The sequence below is a fragment of the Bubalus bubalis genome, chromosome 5, assembly GCF_019923935.1.
Source record: "Bubalus bubalis isolate 160015118507 breed Murrah chromosome 5, NDDB_SH_1, whole genome shotgun sequence".
Taxonomy (NCBI): domain Eukaryota; kingdom Metazoa; phylum Chordata; class Mammalia; order Artiodactyla; family Bovidae; genus Bubalus; species Bubalus bubalis.
Window position 1 is genome coordinate 21,565,749 of NC_059161.1, and position 24,569 is coordinate 21,590,317.

At 42.6% G+C, this 24,569-nt stretch overlaps 1 protein-coding gene and 1 non-coding gene across 2 annotated transcripts in view; both read left to right on the plus strand.

Moving 5' to 3' along the window:
• The window catches only part of LOC102403205 (quinone oxidoreductase-like protein 2), a 33,001-nt gene extending 15,413 nt beyond the window's left edge, over positions 1-17,588 (plus strand). The window contains exon 10 of the mRNA XM_006072273.4: positions 15,933-17,588. Within this exon, the coding sequence (XP_006072335.3) occupies positions 15,933-16,001 (69 nt within the window). The 3' untranslated portion in view covers positions 16,002-17,588. The remainder of the gene's footprint in view (positions 1-15,932) is intronic.
• Positions 1,506-1,577, plus strand: TRNAE-UUC. Its single transcript has one exon. It is a non-coding gene; the product is annotated as a tRNA-Glu (tRNA).
• Positions 17,589-24,569: the final 6,981 nt, after the last annotated feature.

A 24,569-nucleotide genomic window follows, 5' to 3' on the forward strand; every position in this document is an offset into this window, starting at 1 on the left:
ACTGCAGCACGCCAGGCTTCCCTGTCCATCACCAACTCCCAGAGCTTGCTCAAACGTATGTCCGTCAAGTCGGTGTTACCATTCCAGCCATCTCATCCTCTGTCGTCCCCTTCTCCTCCTGCCTTCAGTCTTTCCCAGTGATATAGCTAAGGCCAGAAAATAATGTATCAAACTATGGGATAGTTTCTCTCTGCATTCGTGTGTGCTAAGTCACTTCAGTCGTGTCTGACTCTTTGCGACCCTATGGACTGTAGCCCACCAGGCTCCTCTGTCCAAGGGATTCTCCAGGCAAGAATACTGGAGTGGGTTGCCGTGCCCTCCTCCAGGGGGTGGATATTCCCAACTGAGGGATTGAACCCCGGTCTTCTGCATTGCAGGCAGATTATTTACCACCTGAGCCACCTGGGAAGCCCCAGTTTCTCTCTAGATACTATAAATCTTCCTTATATGGAATTAAAGGGTGAAAACACAATGGGGTCTCACAGGTTGCAGGGTCATAGGATTTCTCTGTCTTGTAGGTTGTATAGTTATACACTCAGGCTTGGTAAGTCAGAGGGAAACTGAAACTGTGAAGGCCATGAAGGAGCTGGATTTTGAGAGCTCTGTCTACATCACTGGTGTCTTAAACAGAGGGTTGTGATAGTACTTTAGAAAATGATTTACTGGTGTTGATATGAACTCTGAACTGCACAGCATACGAGTTTAAAAAGGAAGCCCTTCATTTGACCTTTGGTTTTAGAATGCAGACTCTTTTAAAGTACAACCAGATGATCTAAGCTGGAGTTCTGTGAACAGAACAACAAATCACGCTCGGTATCATATGACTGTAATTCACCCATTAGTCACTGTAGTTAATTTTGTTGGCTATTCAAGCCCTTTTTTCAGTCCTTTATAGTCCCATTAATGTGGCTTCAGCGTCCTCCAAAGTGTAATTATGTGCATGCATATGCAATGTAGTTGCAAATGCAAATCTGTTAGATATTCACTGTGAAGGGTTTTTTTTTTTTTTTTTTTTGGACAGTGCTGCATGACTTGTGGAACTTTAGCTCCCAAGCCAGGGATCGAACCTGGACCCTGACAGTGAAAGTGCTGAGCCACTGGATTACCAGGGGATTCATGGAGTTGTTGTTGTTTTTTTTCCTTAATATGTTTTACTCTTCAAAAGACGGTTTTGGTAACTCTAGTCAGCCACTGGTGGAGGTGATGTTTTGTTCATATGCAGATTAGTGGAGCCCAAGGTGCCAGGTTTCATTCTCTCCACCTTCCATTTTTCCTATGATGAGATGAGACACATTCTTCTCAAACATGGTTTACTTTCTTCCTCATCTTTTTGGTATGTCAGTCAAGAAGGTAATGTTCAGTGGTAAAAAGAGAACCTTATTGGCCATCAGAAAACTGATTGGATTCTGTTTCCAGCTTTGTCCCCATCTATTTGCAATTTTGTGGAAGTCCCCTCACCTTTCTGATCTTTACTTTCCACATCTGTAAAGTGGAGGAGTAGGCATTCCCTTGTGGTCCAGTGGTTAGGATTTGGTGCTTTCACTGCTGGGGCCCAGGTTCAATCCCTGGTGGGGGAACTAAGATCCCATGAGCCACATGTCATGGCCAAAAAAGTGCTGAGGGATAGTATCTGTGGCTTTCAGTTTATACTTCCAAGCCACATTCTGAATGAGAGTGAGCTGCTTGGCTCTGGGGCTCCATCTCTGCTGGGACCTCAGTGAAGTGAAGTGAAAGTGAAAGTCGCTCAGTCGTGTCCGACTCTTTGTGACCCCATACAGTCTGTGGAATTCTCCAGGCCAGAATACTGGAGTGGGTAGCCTTTCCCTTCTCAAGGGGATCTTCCTAACCCAGGGATCAAACCCAGGTCTCCCGCATTGCAGGCGGATTCTTTACCAGCTGAGCCACAAGGGAAGCCCAAGAGTACTGGAGTGGGTAGGCTGTCCCTTCTCCAGCGGATCTTCCAAAACCAGGAATCAAATGGGGTCTCCTGTATTGCACGCAGATTCTTTACCCACTGAGCTATCAGGGAAGCCCCAGGACCTCAGTACTGCACGTTTTATTTCTTGTGTTCATGCTTTTCTTTTCGGAAAAGGTTCTGTGGCTTAAAAACTTGAAAACCATCAGTTTAGAGAATTTCTGTGTCCCTTTCCTCTTTTATTATGTGACTTGTAAACTGAGGTTTGCTTTACCTGAGGCTCATATACACCTGCTGATAAAGGATAAGAACAGTTAGGCAGTAGCCAAGTGGAAACATGTGCTAGTTTGAGCTGTTTCTTCTCTGCTTTGACGTGTTCTAGGTACTGCTCAGGCATGAAAGAAAGCTAGAGGTGATTGTTGTTTTAATTACCCACACTGAAGTTCTCTCTTCTCTTAAACACAGATTACCTACTTATTAACAGTTCTCAGCTTCCATTTGCCTACCTCTGCCATGAGGACTCTGCATGTAGGGTTTTTCTAGTTCTTCCCACTCTGCTGACTTTTCTGTGATTAACTGTTGTCTGAGGGCATGTTCCCTAGCACATTTCAAGCATGTCATTCACACTCTGTCCATTGACTATTTCTTCCCTTTCTTCTTTCAGTATGCAAGCTATTTAGACTAGTAGTAGTAACGGCAGCTCACAGACAGTAGGTGTTTATTCTGGGTCAGGAGCTGTGCTAAGCGCTTTACAGGCATTGTCTAACCAGTCTCACAACAAACCTTTGAAATATGAACAATCATTTATCACATGCTACAGATGAAGAAATCAAAACTTGTAAACGGTAAGAAACCTGTCCAATGACATGTAATAACGACAGACCTGGAATCTAGTTCAGGTATGTCTCTGACTCTAGAATCAGAGCTCCTTAAGGTAAGGTCAGACTCTGTCCTTAGACAAATCAGAAACTTTCTTCTTAGAAACCGTATCCTAGAATATGAAGTTTATCCATCTGTCATGGAAGCATCTATGTGAACAAACTTATTGTTAAAGTGACCAGGAGTCATGAATTTTTTAAAATGAAGATTAAATGAAATTATAATTAATTTCACTAAACTTTAAAGCCTGGGTAATAATATTCTTTTGATGTAAATCAGTTAACATATTGGACACATTTGTCAGAACCTGCTCGGGCTTGGAAAATGACCGTAGTACTTGTATTTCTATAATACCAGAGATATCGGTGCTTTCCATCTTATATTTTCTCCTGAATATGTAGAATATTGGTTTGGCCTTGATAGTTGATATTAATATTGTTCCTGACCAGAGTTCTTGTACTCCTTAATCAATAGAAGTTGATAAGAGGCCAGAGGAAGAAATCAGGCAAGGCTTCACAGAGACAGCAAAAAAAGGAGTAGTTTCCCTTGCTCACTCCCTGAAGTGAGGCAAACTGGTCCCTCAGATGGGGTACGGGCAGGGTCAGGCTGGAGAGGGCCTTAGGTGGTGTGCCCACCCCCTTGGTGGTGCCGTTTGCAGAGATCATGCCGCAGCCCCCTGGCTTTTGCCCCCAACACTTCAGAAGTAGGTTTTTCGTCTTTTTGTATCATGTTGTTCATAATTTGCCCCAACTGCACATGTGTGCAGTTAGTTTACTTTTTAAAAGAATATTTGCCTGCTGTGTGTCTTAGTTGTGTCACACAGGATCTTCAGTCTGTTGCAGCATGCAGGTTCTTTTGTTACGGCATGTGAACTCTTATTGTGGTGTGCAAATTCTTAGTTGAAGCATGCAGGATCTTTAAGTTGCAGTATGTGAGATCTAGTTCCTTGACCAGGAATTGAACCTGAACCCCCTGCATTGGGAGCATGGAGTCTTAACCGCTAGAGCACCAGGGAAGTGCCCATGCAGTTATTTTTAGTCCCTTTCAGTTTCTTTGTGTTCTGTTGCTCGAGGGGACATTTGTCCAGGTGTAAGCAGCACAGCAAAGGGTCCCAGCTTCTAGTCTGTTTAAACATGGTCACATATTTTGTATCATAGCCTTTTTAGTAGGCATGAGGTATGAACGTCTGTAACCCTCTGTGCTTCTCCTTTATCCACTTGTAATTACTGGTTCCATGTTTGTCATTCCCATAGTCCATAAACTCCACGGAGGCAGGGATCATGTGCTGCTGCACCTCTGTGTCTCTGGATTCTGCTGGGTACACAGTATCTGTCGGATGAATGATTGAGAGTATGGGGCTCTAGGGTCAGGCCACCAGAACTCACACCCTGGCGCTGCGACTTAACTGACTGTGTGACTTACATCTTTGTGATTTAGTTCCCTCATCTGTTGGGAGGGCAGTAACATACCCAACTGTTGCAGGAAGGGGGGCCCCTTCCAGGCCCCAAAAGTGGGCTCTTGCCTAACACTCAGAAATTAATTGTCTGAGGAGATACAGGTGCTGACAAAACAAGAGACTTTATTGGGAAAGGGTGCTTAGATGGAGAGCAGGAGGATAAGGGAACCCAGAACTGCTCTGCCTCATGGCTTGCAATCTTGGGCTTTTTGGTGATGGGCTTAGTTTCCTGGTTATCTGTGGCCAATCATTCTGACTCAGGTCCTTCCTGGTGATGCACACATTGCTCAGCCAAGATGGATGTCAGGGAGGAGGATTCTGGGAGGTCGTAGGACACGTGGAGTCTCCTTTTGACCTTTCCCAGATTCTTCCGGTGGGTGGTGGCTTGTTAGTTCCGTGTTCCTTACCAGAACTTCCTGTTGTAAAATAACTCACACAAATGGTTACTACATCTGGCACCACCTGGCCAGGGTGGGTGGTTGCAGGCAGTGTTTCCCCTGACACAGTCTCCCTGGGTTGACGATTAAAGAAGATAATACACATAAAAGCAGATAGCAAACACGTTTAAAGGAAAACGTGTGGTCATTGTAAAATAACAGAGTTGAGCTTTTTCAGTCCCTGAACTGCAACACTTTGCATTGACACTTTGTGCATGATAAGTCGCTTCAGTCGGGTCGGACTGTTTGCGACCCTGTGGACTGTAGGCCTCGAGCCCCTCTGGTCCATGGGATTCTTCAGGCAAGAACACTGCCATGCTCTTCTCCAGGGGACCTTCCCAACCCAGGGATCCAACCAGTGTGTCTTATTTGCCTCTTGCATTGGCAGGCAGGTTCTTTACCACTAGCGCCACCTGGGAAGCCTGTTGACACTTTAGAGGACAGGATTAGAGACACAGTCTTCAGATTTTGAATTTTTACTAGAATTTGTTGTTTTCCAAACTGTTATATGTCTGTACCATGATGGGTGGATCATGAATTAGCACTGTGATCTGCTCAGAGGGTGGCATTATTTGGATGTGCTGGGTTTCTTTTCTGTAGGGAGCCGCCCACACACATCTCGACCTGACACAATACTTCACGGATCTGAACTTGTTTTGTGAAGGTTGGGTGAGGTCACCCCATGAACAGATTTAATGGCTAGAAATTGTTTGAGGTTTCCTCAGTGTATCTGTGGAATATTCTAAAGAATTAAATTACTCTGTTTTGATAGGATGTGTATTATTTTAGTCCATTGCTCTAGACCCAGTTTATGGGCTCCTCACATCAGCCAGCCCCCTGCCCTAGGCCTTGGCCACTTATCACACTTCTCTTGTCCCCGCAGTGATGCAGCCCAGGGCCCATCCCTAGGGTCCGTCTCCTGACGCTGTTGACGGTCTCATACTTTCCCTAAGTATAGGGCTGATCTTAGGCAAGGTCGCTGCTTTGTTCATCATGGAGCTGCTGAAGCTCTAGCTTCTCCAGAAACCATATGCGGGGCTCTGGGTAACACCATCCAGAAGTGTGTGGGAACTCCCCTGCAACTGGACAAGCTGGGACAAGTGAGAGACTGGAGATAAATCGCTTGCCTTTCCTCTTTTCCTGATGGCTGTTTCTATGTGCCTTGGGTCCTATACTGCCTCTCCGGAGAGGACCCATGTGGACAACAACCAGGTGCATCTGCTCCTGAAGCTATGAGCAGTTCAGGATTGGTAACACTCATCTTGTGCTTCCTCTTCCTCCTTCCTTGATTTACCCGTTTCCCTCATCCTGCCCCCCTAGCACTGCAGTGTAGCATTAGAACATATGTTTTGATCAGGCTGTATTTTCTAGGGAACCCAGGCTGACACTTAATATTGAAAATTTATTTATTTTTGTGTTTAATAATATATGGCTTGACTTTTTTTAAAAGTCAGGTTTATTGAGGTATAGTTGCATATTCAAAATCCAAAATTGCATATTCAAAATTCTCCAAGTCAGGCTTCAACAGTATGTGAACCATGAACTTCCAGATGTTCAAGCTGGTTTTAGAAAAGGCAGAGGAACCAGAAATCAAATTGCCAACATCTGTTGGATCATTGAAAAAGCAAGAGAGTTCCATAAAAACATCTACTTCTGCTTTGTTGACTATGCCAAAGCCTTTGACTATGTAGATCACAACAAACTGTGGAAAATTCTGAAAGAGATAGGAATACCAGACCACCTTAACTGCTGCCTGAGAAATCTGTATGCAGGTCAAGAAGCAACAGTTAGAACCATACATGGAACAATGGACTGATTCCAAATTGGGAAAGAAGCATGTCAAGGCTGTATATTGTCACCTTGCTTATTTAATTTACATGCAGAGTATATCATGCGAAATGACGGGCTGGATGAAGCACAAGGTGGAATCAAGGTTGCTGGGAGAAATATCAGTAACCTCAGATATGCAGATGATATTGCCCTCATGGCAGAAAGCGAAGAACTAAAGAGTCTCTTGATGAAGGTGAAACAGGAGAGTGAAAAAGCTAGCTTAAAACTCAACATTCAAAAAATTAAGATCGTGGCATCTGGTCCCATCACTTCATGGCAAATAGATGGGGAAACAATGGAAACAATCAGAGATTTTACTTTTTTGGGCTCCAGAATCACTGCAGATGGTGACTGCAGCCATGAAATTAAAAGATGCTTGCTCCTTGGAAGAAAAGCTATGACCAACCTAGACAGCATATTAAAAAGCAGAGACATTACTTTGCCAACAAAGGTCCATCTCATCAAAGCTATGGTTTTTTCAGTAGTCATGTATAGATGTGAGAGTTGGACTCTAAAGAAAGCTGAGTGCTGAAGAATTGATGCTTCTGAACTGTGGTGCTGAGAGTCCCTTGGACTGCAAGGAGATCCAACCAGTCCATCTTAAAGGAAATCAGTCCTGAATATTCATTGGAAGGACTGATGCTGAAGCTGAAGCTCCAATACTTTGGCCACCTGATGCAAAGAACTGACTTATTGGAAAAGACCCTGATGCTGGGGACGATTGAAGGTGGGAGGAGAAGGGGACGACAGAGGATGAGATGGTTGGATGGCATCACCGACTCAATGGACATGAATTTGAGCAAGCTCTGGGCGTTGGTGATGGACAGGGAAGCTTGGCGTGCTGGGGTCTGAAAGAGTCGGACATGACTCAGCGACCGAACTGAATTGCATGTAGTAGTGAAAGTCGCTCAGTCACGTCCGACTGTTTTTGACCCCATGGACTGTACAGTCCGTGGAATTCTCCAGGCCAGAATACTGGAGTAGGGATCCTCCTTCTGCAAGGGATCTTTCCAACCCAGGGATCGAAGCCAGGTCTCCCTCATTGTAGGTGGGTTCTTTTACCAGCTGAGCCACCGGGGAAGCATATAGTAAAACTTTGTCTAGCTTTGACAAACATACAGTCATGTAAGCACTGCACTGCAGTCAAAATGCAGATAATGTCTGTCCAAAAAGTTCCCTTGTGGTCCTTTGTCATCAGTCCCCTCCTCCTACCCCTGCATCACCTGGAAACCATTGATCTGCTTTCTTTCCCTATAGTTTTGTCTTTTGCAGAAGGTCGCATTAATGGAATCATATACTACACAGCCTTTTGAGTCTGGTGTCTTCAACTTTGCAAAATGAGGTTCATCCATGTTTTTGCCTAAGTCAGTAGTTTTTTCTTTCACCAGTTAGTAGATATTTGATTATTTTCAATTTTTGGTGATTATGAATAAGTTTTTTTTATAAATGTTCATGTATATTGTTTGTATACAAAGGTCCATCTAGTCAAAGCTATGGTTTTTCCAGTAGTCATGTATGGATGCAAGAGTTGGATTGTAAAGAAAGGTGAGCGCTGAAGAATTGATGCTTTTGAACTGTGGTGTTGGAGAAGACTCTTGAGAGTCCCTTGGACTCCCAGGAGATCCAACCAGTCCATTCTAAAGAAAATCAGTCCTGAATATTCATTGGAAGGACTGATGCTGAAGCTGAAGCTCCAATACTTTGGCCACCTGATGCAAAGAACTGACTCATTTGAAAAGACCTGGATGCTGGGAAAGATTGAAGGTGGAGAAGAAGGGGACGACAGAGGATGAAATGGTTGGATGGCATCACCGACTTGATGGACAGAGTTTGAGTAAACTCTGGGAGTTGGGGATGGACAGGGAGGCGTGGCATGCTGCAGTCCATGGGGTCGCAAAGAGTCAGACACAACTGAACTGAACTGAACATTTTTATTTACTTTATGACTGAGATTTCTAGGTCATGTGGTAAGTGTTATGCTTAACCTTTTTTTTTTTTAATTTACACATTTAATTGGCTTTATTTATTGAGCAGCAGATTCCCCGACTGCCCCTCCCAGTCTACAATGGTGGCTAGATGACATCATTAGATAGCAATACCGATTTAAGACTCTCTGATAGAGAACAGAACATCCCCCCATTTGGGGAAGGGGTGAGGAGGAATGGATTGGGAGTTTGAGATAAATAGATGCAAACTGTTATATATAGAATGGATAAACAACAAGGTTCTGATATATATGTGTGTGTGTATGTATATATATATAGAGAGAGAGAGAGAGAAAGAGAGTACAGGTAACTACATTCAATATTCTGTAATAAACCATAATGGAAAAGACTATGAAAAAATATATATCTTTAACTGAATGGGGGCTTCCCAGGTGCTGCTAGTGTTAATAGAACCCGGCTGCCAATGCAGGAGACGTAAGTGACACAGGTTTGACCCTGGGTCGGGAAGATCCCCTGCAGAAGGAAATGGCAACTCACTCCAGTATTCTTGCCTGGAGAATCCCGTGGACAGAGGAGACTTGTGAGCTATATAGTCCACAGGGTTGCAAAGAATCAGACATGACTGAAGCGACTTAGCACGCATTCATAACTGAGTCACTTTGCTGTACATCAGAAACTAACATGTTGTAAATCAACGATATCTCAATTAAAAAAAAAGAACGTCAGTTTAAAAGCAATCTATGCAGAATTCTAAATATAACAGGTGCTTATGCTCCTCAAGGAAGGGCAAGCTAGACGAATAAGTATTTTGCTCTCTATACCTCAGCTGCTGAGAAGCAATTCTGTTACAGGCTCTACAGCCCATGATTTTGAAGGCAAGGTTGCTACTATTGCATTTCTTTCAAAGCCCATAGTACATAGATTTTCTTTCTTTTCGTATATTCTGGATTAGAAACTGGTGCTTCAATATATGGCCTTCCCAGGTGGCTCAGTGGTAGAGAATCCGCCTGCCAATGCAGGAGACTTGGGTTCAACTCCTGGATTGGGAAGATCCCCTGGAGAAGGAAATGGCAACGACTATCTGTGTGGACATTTCAGTACAAGCATTGTACTGGTCTGATACTATATGTTTACCTTTTAATAACTATCAAACTGTTTATCCAAGTGGCTGTAATATTTTGCATGTCCCCCAACAATGTAGGAACATTGCTTTGCACCTGCCAGAACTTAGTGTTGTCAGCTGTTGTCTTTAATTCCAGCCATTCAGTGGGTGCGTAGTGTGGTATTTGATTCTCGGTTTAATTTGCATTTCTCTAATGAATAGTGATCCTGAGTATCTTTTCATATGCTCCTTTGCCAGCTGTATCTTTTCTGGTGAAATGCACTGACTGACTTGTAAAAGAAGATTCAGGTTCGCTTCTATCAGAGCAGTGGTCTGATAAATATAATTCAACTATGACAGTGTATCACTGACTAAACATTTCTACCTTTTAAAAACAATCCCACTCAGTCCCCGATATACTTATTCATTCATGAGTTTGTTTTATTCATCAAATGTTCGCTGGGTACATTCTGTAAGACTTAAGGAATTTTTCTTTTTTTTTTTTTAGTTGGGACAGTCTCAGGACAGTGCTGTGTTAGGAGGAAGAGCTGCTTTCTAATGGAAACATGAATCAGCATAATATATTTAGGGAACTGTAGGTTACGCTGACTGGGGCTTCCCAGGTGGTGCTAGTGGTAAAGAACTCGCCTGCCAGTGCAGGAGACTTAAGAGACCTGGGTTCCATCCCTGAGTCAGGAAGATCCCCTGAAGGAAGGCATGGCTGCCCACTCCAGTATTCCTCCCTGGAGAATCCCATGGACAGAGAAGCCTGGCAGGCTACAGTCCATAAGGTCACACAGAGTTGGACACAACTGAAGTGACTTAGCACAAACACACACACACAGGTTACTCTGATTACTCCTGTCTAATGAGCTAATTAAAAATTCCAACAGCAGAACCTAAAACAGGTTCTCACCCTGCCCCTACATTCCAGGTTGCTTATCTCCAGAGACAAATGTAATTGACTTCAGCCACGGCAGGGCAGAGAACCAGGGTGCTGGATACAGTCTGTGTATCTATCTAGGCATCAGTATGGAGCAGCCTCTCTCTCTGTGACACAGCCTGTAGGATACAGAAGAGGTTGGGGGGGCAGGGATGTCCCCAGCTATCTGAATTATCTATCAAAAGACTCTGGTCTAAAGCCATGTGCTTCACTTCCTAGTCTCTGACTGAGAGTCTTATCACTCATTAAATATCTAGTTTCGACACCACCAGCTGTCTATTTTCCTAGCCCAGATAGAAATCGAAAGGTAGAAAGGGACAGAGCTGGGTTATTGTTAGAAGCAGCTGTCACAACAGAGGTAGCATCTGGACACCGAGTTAACAGAGCATCTACAAAACAAAAGGCAGAATAATGGATATTCAGAATTACAAGATTCCCAAGTCATGGAACAAAAAGGTTCTGTTTCCTTCCATCCCCCATATTATCTTTTAAAGAAGTTAGATAAATGTGCTACATTTTTATGAAGATTTATATGCAGACTGATTCAAAATAAGTTTTAACATTCGAAGGGACAGCTCTCTTTTTATGTTAACATTCATTTGCAGAGGATTCCTCATGTCTCTAGGGTGCCAGGTGAAGAGAAATACCACTCTCTTCAGTTATGTTTGTTTCCCCAAGTATTTTCTGTTGTTGGCCTGTGACAGATCTCCGGGAACAAGCGACTTCTAACTGACAGGGAGAGTGATGCAGCTGTGAGTCACCTGGAGACGTATCTTTGAGTTATTGACAGGGTGAAGATGAGTGTTTCAGACATCTGTCTTAGACATCTCCCACCTCCTCTGAGTACATCTAAATCTGCATAGATTGGGAAGGTCCCTGTAAGGCACAAAGCTCTGAAAGACACATGTTCCTGAGAAACCAGGCATTTCATGCTGCGGGGAGATTGCCACGATTGATTGCTTCTGTGCTTATTTTTATTTAGTTATTTTTCTTATGCTTTTGGGGGAGGATTTCAAGGGGAAAGGCTTGGTTAATCAAAATCCTCTTTCAAAGCACATTTTCATTGTTGGACCACACAAGGCCCCTCTTTGGCTTTTATGTCTGTATATTTATGGCTGTCTCTATTTACTTACTCCCTTATCTTCATTTCCTCCCCTCAGAGTCAGTCTTTATAATGTATTTGATGCTTATCTTTGGATTTAAATTTCTCTGTAAAACACACAGAATCATTTTGTGTGCTAATCTATTTTCAAGTGATGTAAATGTGTGGTAGATCTTATTCTGTTTTTTATTTTTTCATGCAGTGCCATCTTTTAAAAAAAATATTGATTTATTTGGCTGCTCCAGGTCTTAGTTGTGGCCCTTGGGATCTTTGATCTCTAGTTTCCTGACCAGAAATCAAATCTGGGCCCCCTGCATTGGGAAGTGTAGTCTTAGCCACTGGACCACCAGGGAAGTCCGAGTGCTGTCTTTTTAAAAATCGCCTCACATTGCTGTTCCTATGTCCAGTTCATTACCCTTCATTGCTGCATAGTAGTCTCTGCATCTACCATGGTTTACAGATCCCTTCCCTAAAGATAAAATTGATGTGATTGCCTGCCCCTGTGATTGGTGCTATAATGAACAGTCTCATGGGTGACTGTTAGGACTTGTGCAAGTGTTGTTATGGGAGTATTTTCCCAGGAATAAGGTAGTTGGGCCATAGGATGTATGCCTATTTTATCTGACTGCCAACTGTTCTCCAGAATGACTTGCCCTGTCTACGCCTCTACCAGCAATGCATGAGAATATTTTTATTTATTTACCACCCGTCGGTATATAGCATGGTGGCTCAGCTGGTAAAGAATCCGCCTGCAATGCGGGAGACCTTGATTTCAATCCCTGGGTTGGGAAGATCCGCTGGAGAAGGGAATGGCTACCCACTCCAGTATTATGGCCTGGAGAATTCCATGGACTGTATAGTCCATGGGGTTGCGAAAAGTCAAACATGACTGAGCAACTTTCACTTTGACTTTCTTTCCAGCTTTCTGATTGCTTATTCAAATTTATAAGCATAAAGTGGTATTTTACCATTTTAATTTGCATTTCCCTGGTTTCTAATTATTTTTAGCATCTCTTTGTATATTTGCTAGCCTTTCAGGTCTTCAATTCTTTGAACTATAATTTAGCCCTTTGGAAGTTTTCTATGGGAGATTTCTCTTTCTTACTAATTTGCAAAAGTTCCTGTATAACCTGTGGTTCTCAAACTTTAACGTGCACAGGAATCATGTTAAGATATACATTATAATTCAGTAAGAGTGGGGTGGGGCTTAAGGCTGTGCATTTCTAACAAGCTCCCAGATGATGCAGAAGCCTGTGGTCCTGAACCACAATGTGATTAACAAGGTTCTACGTGTTAGTTTGGGGGCTTCCCAGGTGGCTCAGTGGTTAAGAATCCACCTACCAAGCAGGAGATATGGGTTCAATCCCTGGGTCAGGAAGATCCCCTGGAGAAGGAAGTAGCAACCCGCTCCAGTTTTCTTGCCTGGGAAATCCCATGGACAGAGGAGCCTGGCGGGCTACAGTCCCTAGAGTTGCAAAAGAATTGACTAAAACGACAATGTTTGAGGCTTTGAGAAAGTCTGTCCTTCCAAAGTTGCCAAGTGTGTGTCACCTTTATTTGGATTTAATATAATCAAACACATCAATGTTTTGCCTTGTGATTAATACTATTTGGGAGCTATTTAATAAGTCCTTTGTCATCCCTGGTTCACAGTGATTTTCTTCTCTATTTTTCTTTTTTAACTTTGTACTTTCATTTCACATTTAAGGATTTAAATCCATCTGAAGTTACCTTTGTATTAGGTATAAATTAGGTAATCAATTTTAATTTTTCTCCTTATAATGAGCTTGCTTTCTCAGACTCAGTAGTTCATTGTTTCTCTATTGATTTGTGATACTGCCTTTGTCTTATTTTAAGTTCCCAGGTACACATGTGTGTGTCTGCACTCTGCTTTCCATTCTGTTTCCTTGGTTCACATGTTTATTCCTATAATAGTATTGCACTGTTTTGTATTTATAGCTTTGAAGTATATTTCAGTATCTGGAAGAGTAACTCTTCCACCTGTTCTTCTTTTTCAAATATGACTTAGATATTTGTGAATCTTTATCCTTTTTAGAAAAATTTTGAAATAAATTTCTTAAGTTCCTCAAAATTCTAGCTGAACTTTTGAATGGAATTGTGTTGACTTTAGAGATTAATTTGGGGGAGAAGTGATAGTTTTACAGTTTTAAGTTCTGTAATTTGTAAACAGGGACATTTTGCTATTTATTCAGATCATTCCTGTTTTTAAATAGAATTTAAAGTTTTTCTCCTTAAAATCTTCTGGATTGCCTGAGTTATGTTAATTACAAGTACTTTTTGTTTTTGTTGTTTTTGTTGCTCTTGAGAACAATATTTTCTGTTGTGTTTTCTAGTTGATTATTTTTGATATAGAGAAATATTAATAATTTTTGTAAGTTCATCTTATATCTTGTTAAGTTTCCTCCATGTCTTTTCATGATTTGATAGCTCATTTCTTTTTATCACTGAATAATATTACGTGGTATGGATATACTACAGCTTGTTTGCCCATTCCACTTCAGAGGGACATCTTGGTTGCTCTCAAGTTTTGGCAAATATAAACAAAGCTGCTATAAACACTCTTGTGTAGGTTTTTGTGTAGATATAAGTTTTCAACTCATTTGGGTAAATACTTAGGAACACAATTACTGGATCATATGGTAAGAATATGTTTAGTTTTATAAGAAACTGCTGAACTATCTTCCAAAGTAGCTATATCATTTTGCAACTACTATTCCCACCAATAATGAATGAAAGTTGCCATTGCTCCACATCGTTATCAGCATTTGATGCTGTTAGTTTTGAATTTTAGATGTTCCAACAGGTGTGTAGTAGGATCTCACTGTTGTTTTAATTCTCTAATGACATATGATGAATGTCTTTCGTAGGCTTATTTACTGTCTGTATGTCTTCTTTAGTAAAATGTCTGCCTAGACCTTTTGCACATTCTTAAATGGGGTTGTTTGTTTTCTTATTGTTGAGGTTTAAGAATTCTTTGTGGATTTTAGATAAAAGTTCTTTATCAGATATATATTTTGCAAATGCTTTTCTCCCAGGCTGTGTTTTATATTTTTATTCTTTGAAGTGTCTTTTGCAGACAGCAGTTTTTAGTTTTAATGATGTCCAACTTACCAATTTTTAAAAACTTAATTCATTTATTTATTTATTGGGTCTTTGTTGCTGTTTGAGGGCTTTCTCTAGTTGTAGAGGGTTGGGGAGCTATTCTCTGGTCGCAGTGCAGGGACTTCTCATTGTGGTGGCTTCTCTTGTTTCAGAGTATGGGCTGTAGTACCTCTAGCTGGAGCTGACGGACTCTAGAGCTTGGGCTCAGTAGCTGTGGTACACAGGCTTAGTTGCTGCACAGCATGTGGAATCTTCCCAGACCAGGGATTGAACCTGTAATCCCCTGCATGGGCAGGCAGATTCTTATCCACTGTACCATCAGGGCAGTCCTACCAATTTTTATTTTCCTAGATTATGCTTTGATGTTGTATTTAAAAACTCATTGCCAAGCATAAGGTGCCTTAGATTTTTTTTTCTTGTTTTCTTCTGGAAGTTTTATAGTTTTGCTTTTTACATTTATGTGTAAGATTCACTGTGAGTTAATTTGGTGAAAGACATAAGGACAGTGTCTTGATTAAATTTTTTTTGTGTTGGATGTTCATTTGTTCTATCACCTTTTTTTTTTTTTTTAAGAGTACTCTTTCTCCATTGAATTGCTTTTGCTCCTTTGTCACAGATCGGCTGACTGTATTTGTGTGGGTCTATTTTTTGGTTCTGTAATAGTTCCGTTGACCTGTCTGTTTATTCTTACACCACTGTCACAATCTTGATTACTGTGGCTAGTTTTTAATTTATGTTTTATATCTTTGTATTTCTAAAAAAGGATTTCAGAGCGATTGTAATGTCAGTTGCACTGGAAACAAGGTAATTAAAAAGAAAAAGAAAAAGAAAAAAAATTGTAAAAAATTACACTATTGATCCTTCTGGCAGTGGCTCCATTCTTTTCAAAAGCTAGAATATTCAGAAATATTACAGTAGAGTATGGGCAGGCCTGAAGACTTTTAACCTGATGTTATTTCTCTGATAATATTAAAAATTATAGTTTAGACAGAAAAATTCTGAGGTTAGATTATCCTTATTGTTTTCCTTTGAGTTTGTGGTGATCAGTTACTTAGTTAATATTGCATTAGATAGTTACATACATTTTGTTGGAGACATGGTAATACTTCAGCTATTTTAAGAATTGATCCAGTAACAAATCTTTGTTGAAATATGCATAGTTGCAAGTCTGACCACATATTTTTGGATTTTCTTTTTAGGTCAATGATGCCTTCCTTCATGTCACACAGCGTAAATCCACAGGCAAGGTGCTTCTCTCCCTTAAATAAATTTTCACTTCAGCAAACTCAGCATGTCTAAATCCAAACTCATCATCTTTCCAAAGAAACCTGATTTCCCATCCATGTTTTTTTCCATATTACCACCTTCCTTATTAATCCAGTTTCAAGATCTTTTAGAGTCATCTTTTATTCTGTTTTCTTATTCCTAGATAGTGTGATCATGTACTTTATTGTCCAGACTTGGACACAGTTGAGAGTGAAAGGATGCTGTTAGTAATTACACCAGGAGAACAGGTGTCCCAAGATGTATGATCACCTATTCATAACGCATCCATGGCCAAGTTTTGTCATCTCCACCTCTAAAAGTCTTACACACCACATCCTCTTTTCCATTCTGACTAATCATGTCATACCTGCTAATTCCAGTGACCTCCTAACTAACTTTCCTACCTTTAATCTACCCCCTCCCTCTCCATTCTTGTTATATGTTATTGCCTTGGTGACCTTCCCAAAGTGCAGCTACAATTGTGTGTTGTCTCAGAACCCTACAATGGCTCACCATTGTCTCCATGGTGGTGTTCGGACTCCTTGAGCGAGCATTTCACCATGACCAGGATTTTGCCCCTCTCTGCTTTCCGGCCCATATTGGACAGCAGCGTTGGTCTCTCAGTGTACACTGAGATTGCTTGTCTCCTCCACCTTCCTCTTCTCAAGCTATTTCCTCTTCTCCCTTATCTTTGTTAAACATAAGCCTTCCTGGCCTCTGAGACCTACCTCTGCCACGAGCTTGCTCCCTCAGGTGTGTGGCCATCTCGTCTCTACTTTCCTATAGCACCTCCCTCAGGCTGTGTCACATTCTGCCTTGTACCAGCAGGAGTGGCATGTATCATTTTCTCCTGAAAAGTGGATGTTATAGTCTCCACCTCACGAAGTTATTCTGAGCAATACATGCAGTGATTGGGCAAAGCACCGGCACACAGTAGGTGATTAGCACTTGCTAGTTACTTTAGTTCTTTCTTTCTTCCTTTCCCAAGATAGCATAAGTTCCTAGAGAGCAGGTACCATGTCTGAGTCACCTTTGTACCACACACACACCTAGCACAGTGAGTTACCCTTGAACTGAATTGAATTTGAATGATCTGAAAGTCTTAAATTGTGGGATTAAATTAAGAACATGTTACCTTGGGAACAGCCCACATGTTCACCAACAGACCAATGTATATACATACAGTGGAGTACTATTCAACCTTGAAAAAGAAGGAAATTCTGACACATTCAGAACGTGGATGAACTTTGAGAACATTGTGCAAATTGAAGTAAGCCAGTCCCAAGAGGCCAAATACTGTTTAATTCCACTTATGTGAAGTACCTAGAAATGTCAGATTCCTAGAAACAGAAAGTAAAATTGTGCTTGCCAGGGCCTGGGGTAGGGGGGAGGAAATGGGGAGTTATTGTTTAATGGGTCTGAAGTTCCAGTTTGGGAAGACGAGAAAGTTTTGGAGATGAACAGTGGCTGCAAAACAATGTAAACATAGTTAATGCCACTGACCTGTTCACTTAAAAATGGCTAAAAGGGCAAATTTCATATTGCATATATTTTACCAAAATAAAAAATAAAAGAATATATTACCCTCACATCTGAGTGACTTTATTCAGAGAAGAGAGCAGAGAGTAAGGAGAGTGACTAGCTTAGGTTGAAGGATGCTCCTGTCTTTGCCTGCGTCCTGGTCTGTGGGGAGAGGTCCTTTCTGTTTTGGTTATAAACATTGTTCTCCAATCCTCCTTATTGCCACTCAAAAGGAGGGAAGTAAGATGGGGGCAAAAACACACACCCGATACCACTGGAATGGAGGTACTTCTACTTGGTTTTGATGAGCTCCAGTTCCAATAAGCATGGTAAGAAGCTTTGTTTTCTTTTTCTAACCATTTATCAGAAGTTAAAGAAAACAGAAAACCATATAAGATGCTGTTGAAGTATGCTTACAAGCAGGTATGATACGATCATTAAACCAAGCAGTGAATTGACAACTAGATGAAATAGACAAATTGCTTGAAAGATGTAAAATAAGAAATTCAACATAAGAAACAGAAAATTGGAAAGAGGCTTTGTTTTCTGATAAATATCCAGGCCATTCAAAAACACCCATCTTCACAGGGTTTCCTCACCAAAAAGCTTTTGGAAAAACTGAATTATGAAATAGAAAGTGAACATTTAGGGAGATAATTTAAAACTGAGAAATTAGTAGAAGGAAGGGGGAGGGGGATGAGATCAGGGACCCACCATGTGTCTGTTGTGGGCCCACGTGGAGCTGCCATGAGAGCCAGAGCTCAAACTTCTTCCATGCCTGGCTGCCCATTTCAGTCTCTGGGGGCTGCATGCTCTGTGGTTCCATTGAATGACAAGGCTCTCTTCGCCTGCATTCTCCCCACACTTACTTCTTAACATGAGCTAATTTTGTATTTAAATGAAATTTAGTTTTCAAAAATATCAAGACACCAAATTTAGAATTTTCTGATACCCTTTGGGATAATTGAAAGACATGCTGGATAGACCCCAGGAGAGAAGGAAGACAAATTAAGATTGAGAAAACTGTACAACCTCTCCCCCTCCCCCAGGCAGCTCCCTTTCCCACTGTTCAGAGCTGATCAGTAGATGTCACTAGTAATAAAGATCGATTGTCTCCAGCTCACTAATGTCAAAATGACTTAGATCGAAAGAGGCAGTCATTAAGGAGAGTGAGTTTCTTCGGGTTTAACAAGTATTGGTTAGAACCCCTAATGACCTGTTCTCTGCTTGCCTGTGTTCCTGCTTCATTGGAATGATTTGATTTGAAAGCATTTGACTCACATTTTAGTCATCGTTTGGTTGTTCCACCATCTGAGCCATTAGTTAGTCTGAAAAAAGAATCAGTGCAGCTCCAAGTGACAGCATTTATTCTATATTCACAGACTTTTCCCAGCTCCCCATTGTAGGCTGGCTGCTGAAGAAATCACTCCCACACAGCTCCCTCTTCTTTTTCTCTAACTGTGGGTCTATCCACCTGCACACACTTCTTTCGACAACAGAAGTGGGATTTTGTGCTGTTAGCTGTGGGGTAATCCTGTCTGCATATCACCCGTGTATTTGTCCCTGCTCCTTCCTCTGCAGTCTGCATGGCTATAGAAAGCTATCTTTTCTGTTGGAACTAGGGTTGTTGTTGTTCAGTCGCTAAGTCGTGTCTGACTCCTTGCGACCGCAGGGACTGCAGTACACCAGTTTCCCTGACCTTCACTCTCTCCTGGAGTTTGCTCAAACTCATGTCCATCGAGTCAGTGATCCCATCCAACCATCTCATGCTCTGTCACCCCCTTCTCCTCCTGCCCTCAATCCTTCACAGCATCAGGATCTTTTCCTATGAGTTGGCTCTTAGCATCAGGTGGCCAAAGTATTAGAGCTTCAGCTTCAGCATCAGTCCTTCCAATGAATATTCAGAATTCCTTTAGGAATTTTTTGGACCGTAAAGAAGGCTGAGCACTGAAGAACTGATGCTGAAACTATGGTAAAGACAACAAAAGATTTGTTCTTTGGCAAGTAAAGGAAAATAATAGTAATTACACAAAATCACTTTTATTTAAAACCCAAACTAAGTAAACTAAGAAAAATTCACATTATTATTTCTTTCTCTTATTTGCCTTCCAAGATTGTATAACTGGATCAAGAGCAGTGATATTTCAAAATGTTTACTGTTTATACAGGTCATGCAAGGGAAGGAAATGGTTGTATATGATGTACATCCTCATTATGCACTTGTTCAGTTGCTGTGTCATGGTCAACTCTTTGGGACCTCATGGACTGTAGCATGCTAGGCTCCTCTGCCCTTCACTATCTCCTGGAATTTACTCACATTCATGTCCACTGGGTCAGTGATGCTATTTAACCATTTCATCCTCTGCTGCCCCATTCTCCTTTCCCCTTCAATCTTTCCCACTATCAAGGTCTTTTCCAGTGAGTTGGCTCGTCAAATGAGGTGGCCAAACTATTGGAGCTTCAGCAACAGTCCTTCTAATGGATGTTCAGGGATGATTTCCTTTAGGATTGACTGGTAGCAGTTATTGAAAAGAATGAGACAGGGACTTCCCTGATGATCTTGTGGCTAAGATGCTCCAAGTGCAGGGGGCTTGGGTTCAATCTCTGGTCAGGGAACTAGATCCCATGTGCCGCAACTAAAGATTCCATGTGCCAAGCTGAAGGTCAACTCGGCAAGTTGAAGTTGGTGAGTGCTGCAACTAAGACCTGGTGCAGCCAAATAAATCAATAATGAGAAAAATCAGGGAAGACAAGAATATGTTAGGACCCTGTGGCAAAAGAAAGCATGGTGAGTGAAAGGGGTTGAACAAAGGCTAGTGGTACTGGAGCCTAAGAAATGAAGGCGAGTGTTGTGGGATGAGGCTTCGGGGGGACCAGGTTAGGCAGTGCTGGTAGGTCAGTTCTGGGTGTTTTGCCTTTACACTACAGCCAGTGGGATTCCATTGAAGGGTTCTAAGCAAGGGTTGGGAAGGGATGGAATGCCCAGAATGGCATAGTCTATAATGGGCAGGAAGGATTGGAGAGGAGATCAATTAGGAGTCTGTGAAAGTCCCAATGAGATAGGATGGTAACCTTGGACTACATTGGTGATGATGGGGAAGGAGAGAAAGGAAAGGATGAGAGCTGTGCAGCAGGAAGAGAGAAATGTTGAGATGACTCCTAGTTTCCTTAGAGGTTTTTTGAGAGGAGGGACATCAAATGAGAATTGGGGAGAGCAAGATGGTGGAGGAGTAGGTGAACGTGGAGTACATCTCTCTCCATGGATACATCAGGAATATACCTTCAGACACAGAAGTACATGCAGAACACCAGCTGAGAACAGACAGCAGTACCTGACCAGCAGAAGAGAATATATAGAACCATGCAAAACTCGGTAGGACTAAAGAACTAGGGGGAAAAACAGGAGTGTTAGTAGGACCGGACCTGCCCTTGGTGGGTGGGGGAGCTGAAGCAGGCGTCAGATCCCCACATCAGGGCAATTGTCTGAGTCAGAGGAGAAATATTTAAGGCTGAGAGTGAAACAACTGATCTGTGGCAGCCTAAATGGAATGAGAATCAGACAGTCCTTGCCGCAGCCATGCATACCCTGGACAGGTATGCAGGTTCCTTGGAAGGCGCAGCGGCTGGGAGCTGGAGTTTAGGGATTGTGGAGCAATCCCAGGCTGAGGGCTGCTGTTGACTGCAGAGAGATGGATCGAGAGGATGAGAGGGAGGAGACTGTGGTGGGAAATGCCTGTGGAGGAAAGCCAGGCAGCCATGGAAGCAAGGTGATACTACTGAGTCACATGTAGGGGGTGGAGCTATCACCATAGCCTCTCTCTCCCCGCACGCTAGCTTCAGGCAGCTGAACAACAGAGAGGCTGGCCCATCAAAGGCCTGACGCACTGAACTACAGAGTAGGGTGCCAGCCAGGGGGCGCCCTCTAGGTGCCTGATGTGCTGAACAACAGAGAAGGACTCCAGGCAAGGGAGCCCTCTAAGTGCCTGAATGGGTGGAGCTACAGAGAAAGACTGATCAAAGAGGTCTTCTGATTGCCAGCTGCAAGAGGCTCAAAAAGAGACTGACAGGACCATAACTCCTGCGGCAGAGGGAATCCGTGTCCCTTCACACTTGGAACTGCCAGGGTCCCCGCAAGCCAAGCAGCTGCGTCACCTTCATCTCAACTCTCACTGGGGCAGAGCTGCCATGGGCAAAAATAGTGGTGTCTATGTGCGCCGGGTCGCTTCTGTCATGTCCGGACTTTTTGCGACCCTATAGACAAGCGCGGGTGGCTGCGACGGCATACAAGCACGGCCGAAAGGAGCTACCCCACGTCCGAGGTCAGTGGCGGTGGCCGAGAGTGCCAGGCTGCAACAGCGCAGCAGCAGCTGAGAGGAGCTACCCCACGTCTGAGGTCAGGGGCAGCGGCCACGAGGAGCTACCCGACGTCCAAGGAGCGGTGGCTGCGCGGGTGCAGGAGGGCCTAGAGAAGCTATTCCACGTTCAAGGTCAGGAGGGGCAGCGGTGAGGAGATACCCCTCGTCCAAGGTAAGGAGCAGTGGCTGCACTTTGCTTGAGCAGCCATGAAGAGATACCCCACATCCAAGGTAAGAGAAACCCAATTAAGACGGTAGGTGTTGCAAGCGGGCATCAGAGGGCAGACACACTGAAACCATAATCACAGAAAATGGACCACAGACTCTTGTCTAACTCAGTGAAACTAAGCCATGCCCTGTGGGGCCACCCAAGACAGGTGGGTCATGGTGGAGAGGTCTGACAGAATGTGGCCCACTGGAGAAGGGAATGGCAAACCACTTCAATATTCTTGCCTTGAGAACCCCATGAACAGTATGAAAAGGCAAAATGATAGAATACTGAAAGAGGAACTCCCCAGGTCAGTAGGTGCCCAATATGCTACTGGAGATCAGTGGAGAAATAACTCCAGAAAGAATGAAGGGATGGAGCCAAAGCAAAAAGAATACCCAGCTGTGGATGTGACTGGTGATAGAAGCAAGGTCTGATGCTATAAAGAGCAATATTGCATAGGAACCTGGAATGTTAGGTCCATGAATCAGGGCAAATTGGAAGTGGTCAAAGGAGATGACAAGAGTGAACATCGACATTTTAGGAATCAGCGAACTAAAATGGACTGGAATGGGTGAATTTAACTCAGATGAGCATTATATCTACTACTGCGGGCAGGAATCCCTCAGAAGAAATGGAGTAGCCATCATGGTCAACAAAAGAGTCCGAAATGCAATACTTGGATGCAATCTCAAAAACGGCAGAATGATCTCTGTTCATTTCCCAGGCAAACCATTCAATATCACAGTAATCCAAGTCTATGCCCCAACCAGTAACGCTGAAGAAGCTGAAGTTGAACGGTTCTATGAAGACCCACAAGACCTTTTAGAACTAACACTCAAAAAAGATGTCCTTTTCATTATAGGGGACTGGAATGCAAAAGTAGGAAGTCAAGAAACATCTGGAGTAACAGGCACATTTGGCCTTGGAATATGGAATGAAGCAGGGCAAAGGCTAATAGAGTTTTGCCAAGAGAATGCACTGGTTATAGCAAACACCCTCTTCCAACAACACAAGAGAAGACTCTACACATGGACATCACCAGATAGTCAACACTGAAATCAGATTGATTATATTCTTTGCAGCCAAATATGGAGAAGCTCTATACAGTCAACAAAAACAAGACCAGGAGCTGACTGTGGTTCAGATCATGAACTCCTTATTGCCAAATTCAGACTGAAATTGAAGAAAGTAAGGAAAGCCACTAGACCATTCAGGTATGACCTAAATCAAATCCCTTATGATTATACAGTGGAAGTGAGAAATAGATTTAAGGGACTAGATCTGATAGAGTGCCTGATGAACTATGGACGGAGGTTCGTGACATTGTACAGGAGACAGGGATCAAGACCATCCCCATGGAAAAGAAATGCAAAAAAGCAAAATGGCTGTCTGGGGAGGCCTTACAAATAGCTGTGAAAAGAAGAGAAGCGACAAGCAAAGGAGAAAAGGACAGATATAAACATCTGAATGCAGAGTTCCAAAGAATAGCAAGAAGAGATAAGAAAGCCTTCCTCAGTGATCAGTGCAAAGAAATAGAGGAAAACAACAGAATGGGAAAGACTAGATATCTCTTCAAGAAATTTAGAGATACCAGGGGGACATTTCATGCAAAGATGGGCTCGATAAAGGACAGAAATGGTATGGACCTAACAGAAGCAGAAGATATTAAGAAGAGGTGGCAAGAATCCACAGAAGAACTGTAGAAAAAAGATCATCACGACCAAGATAATCACGATGGTGTGATCACTGACCTAGAGCCAGACATCCTGGAATGTGAAGTCAAGTGGGCCTTAGAAAAAGCTTCGCTACGAACAAAGCTAGTGGAGGTGATGGAATTCCAGTTGAGCCCTTTCAAATCCTGAAAGATGATGCTGTGAAAGTGCTGCACTCAATATGCCAGCAAATTTGGAAAACTCAGCAGTGGCCACAGGACTGGAAAAGGTCAGTTTTCATTCCAATCCCAAAGAAAGGCAATGCCAAAGAATGCTCAAACTACCGCACAATTGCACTCATCTCACACGCTAGTAAAGTAATGCTCAAAATTCTCCTAGCCAGGCTTCAGCAATACATGAACTGTGAACTTCCAGATGTTCAAGCTGGTTTTAGAAAAGGCAGAGGAACCAGAGATCAAATTGCCATCTGCTGGATCATTGAAAAAGCAAGGAAGTTCCAGAAAAACATCTATTTCTGCTTTATTGACTATGCCAAAGCCTTTGACTGTGTGGATCACAATAAACTGGAAAATTCTTCAAGAGATGGGAATACCAGACCACCTGACCTATCTCTTGAGAAACCTATATGCAGGTCAGGAAGCAACAGTTAGAACTGGACATGGAACAACAGACTGGTTCCAAATAGGAAAAGGAGTATGTCAAGGCTATATATTGTCACCCTGCTTATTTAACTTCTATGCAGAGTACATCATGAGAAACACTGGTCTGGAAGAAGCACAAGCTGGAATCAAGATTGCAGGGAGAAATATC